The 2460-nt window shown below is 66.5% G+C and overlaps 1 protein-coding gene across 1 annotated transcript in view; it reads right to left on the bottom strand.

Annotated features, from left to right (window-relative positions):
* PLXNB3 (plexin B3) overlaps positions 1-2460 on the bottom strand; it is a 47719-nt gene that overhangs the window by 35018 nt on the left and 10241 nt on the right. The window contains 5 exon segments of the mRNA XM_075071306.1: positions 107-299; positions 871-1047; positions 1128-1258; positions 1512-1617; positions 2236-2384. Coding sequence (XP_074927407.1) covers positions 107-299; positions 871-1047; positions 1128-1258; positions 1512-1617; positions 2236-2384 — 756 coding nt within the window.

Raw genomic sequence — 2460 nt, 5'->3', positions numbered from 1 at the left:
GGCGCAGGGGGGTCAGAGCCATGGGGGGGCAGCCAGTGGCCCCCTCCTAGGCCCCAACCCTCTGGCCCCCCTGTAGTCCAGCCCCCGCTTCTGCTCCCCAGCTCACCTCCAGCAGGTCCCCCACCATGGAGCAGGAGTGTGGGGGGGTCAGCAGGTCCCAGGGGGGCCCCCAGCACCGCCTCTTCTTCCTCCTGCTCCCCCTGCTGCCATCCGCCCCCCCTGGCACCAGCACGGCCTTGATGAGCGGCTGCCGCACCACGTCCAGGTGCGTGCCCTCCACGCGGATGATCCGACCGCCCCTGTGAACCCAGGAGTCCGGGTGAGTCTGGGGGAAAGGGCTGGAATCTACTTTTCAGCTGAGGGCACTGCTGGGGGGAAGCTTGCAGCGCTGAAGGTGACTGGCTGAGGGCACTGCTGGGGGGAAGCTTGCAGCTCTGGGGGTGACCCTGCCTGGGGACACCGCTAGGAGGAAGCTCACAGCGCTGGGGGTGACCCTGGTTGGGGACACTGCTGGGGGGAATCTCGCAGTGCTGGGGGTGACCCCACCTGGGGACACTGTTAGGAGGAAGCTCACAGGGCTGGGGGTGACCCTGGTTGGGGGCACTGCTGGGAGGAAGCTTGCAGCACTGGCAGTGACCCCGCTTGGGGGCACTGCTGGGGGAAGCTTGCAGTGCTGGGGGTGACCTCAAGTGGGGGCACTGCTGTGGGAAGGTCACAGCACTGGCAGTGACCCCGCTTGGGGGCACTATTAGGAGGAAGCTCGCGGTGCTGGGGGTGATTCCAAGTGGGGGCACTGCTGGGGGTGACCCCGCTTGGGGGCAGTGCTGGGGGAAGCTCGCAGCCCACTCCCCCCGCCCCCGTATCGCTTACCCCCGGAAGCTGGTGGCTGGCTCCGCCCCGGTGATGTTGGGGTTTGGGGTGTAGGTGAAGGTGCCCCCCTGCAGGCGGCGCTCTGTCTGTCCATACAGCACCCGCACGGACGCCTCTTGTGGCTCTGGGCTGGGGCTGGTCATGCACACAATGGCCGTGGGCTCCACGGGGGCCACTCTGGGCAGGAGGACAGAGGGGGTTTAGCCATGGGGGGCAGAACTATTGGGGAGCGAGCCAGGGAGGTGGGGGGAACTCACATGGTACAGGACAGGTCGCCCACAAAGGCTGCGATCTGGTCGCCTGTCAGCAACTCCTCTCCTAGGATGGTCAGTTGGGTGCCCCCTGCCATGGGGCCCATCCTGGGGTGCAGCTCCCGCAGGGTGGGGTCCTGGCAGGGGGAGGAACCCATTACAGGAGAAAGGGCACTCCTAGGGGGAAGCTCACAGCGTTGGGACAGACCCAACTGGGGCACTGCTGGGGGGAAGCTCACAGCGCTGGGATAAGCCTGGTTGGGGATACTGCTTGGGGAAGTTCCCAGCAGCAGCAGAGAGAGGGCTCCTGCCCCCCCAGGTGTGCCCACCCCCCAGGTCATGACTCCAGCACCCCCAGCGCCCCCAGTCCCAGCCCCAGCCCGTGCTGACCTGGTAGGTGAAGTGGTCGGCAGAGATGCCTGGGGGCCGGTTCCCCACGGTGACCTCAATGGGGCCAGAGACACCCCTCTGCCCTGGAGAGACCTGACACACAATCCTGTGTGGGGGAGAAGGGGCACTGCTGTGGGGAAGCTTGCAGCACTGGGGAATGCTGTTGGGGGGAACCCTGATACCCTGTACCCTGATGTGACACCCTGCGCCCCATGTTCCCCACTTTTACATGATGACAACACGTGTTGTAGTGTTTGCCTCGTGAGGTATCATTTGCAAACTCATAATCTGCTGAACATCATTGTCCCGTAAGGCTGCGATGACATCACCATGTGCCTAGTTAGGAGACTGGTGGTGCCCAAAGCCCCCTGGCCGCGCCTGGCAGGTGTCAGTGCCAGGCAGGGAGCGGTCGACAGTGCGGGTAGGCCCCGGAGGGCGAGCGGACCACGAGATGGGCTGGAGTCTGTGGCACCTGGGTGCCGGGCTGGAGGGTTTGGAGAACTGCTACCTGGGCCATGATGGACCCTCTGTGGCTTGGACGGCCCAACAAGCCATTGATCAGGACAAGATGTGCACTTCTGGGGGGCTGGGGGCACTGCTGGGGGAAGCTCACAGCATGGGGGCGGGCAGTGGGGCTGGGGGAAGCTCGCAGCAGGGGGGCAGGCAGTGGGGTGAGGGCACTGCTAGGGGAAGCTCACAGCGCGGGGGTGGGGGCATCCCTTACCGTGTGGAGACGCGGTAGAGGGCGGGGTCGGGGGTGCAGGGCCGGCCAGCCGCCTGCACCGAGCCCACGTCCGCCAGGCGCCGGCCCAGGTTGGAGCCCGTGATGGTGAGGGACACTCCCCCCTCCAGGGGGCTGCTGTGGGGCTGGATCTGGGGGGAGGCAAAGTTACGCCCAGCCCGGCCTCCCCCCAACCCACTTCCCCCAGCCTGGCACCCCCCAGCCACC

The sequence above is a fragment of the Chelonoidis abingdonii genome, chromosome 11 (assembly GCF_003597395.2).
Source record: "Chelonoidis abingdonii isolate Lonesome George chromosome 11, CheloAbing_2.0, whole genome shotgun sequence".
Classification (NCBI taxonomy): Eukaryota; Metazoa; Chordata; order Testudines; family Testudinidae; genus Chelonoidis; species Chelonoidis abingdonii.
The sequence above is the reverse complement of the archived record's forward strand: the minus strand, read 5'-3'. Positions and strand labels throughout refer to the sequence as shown.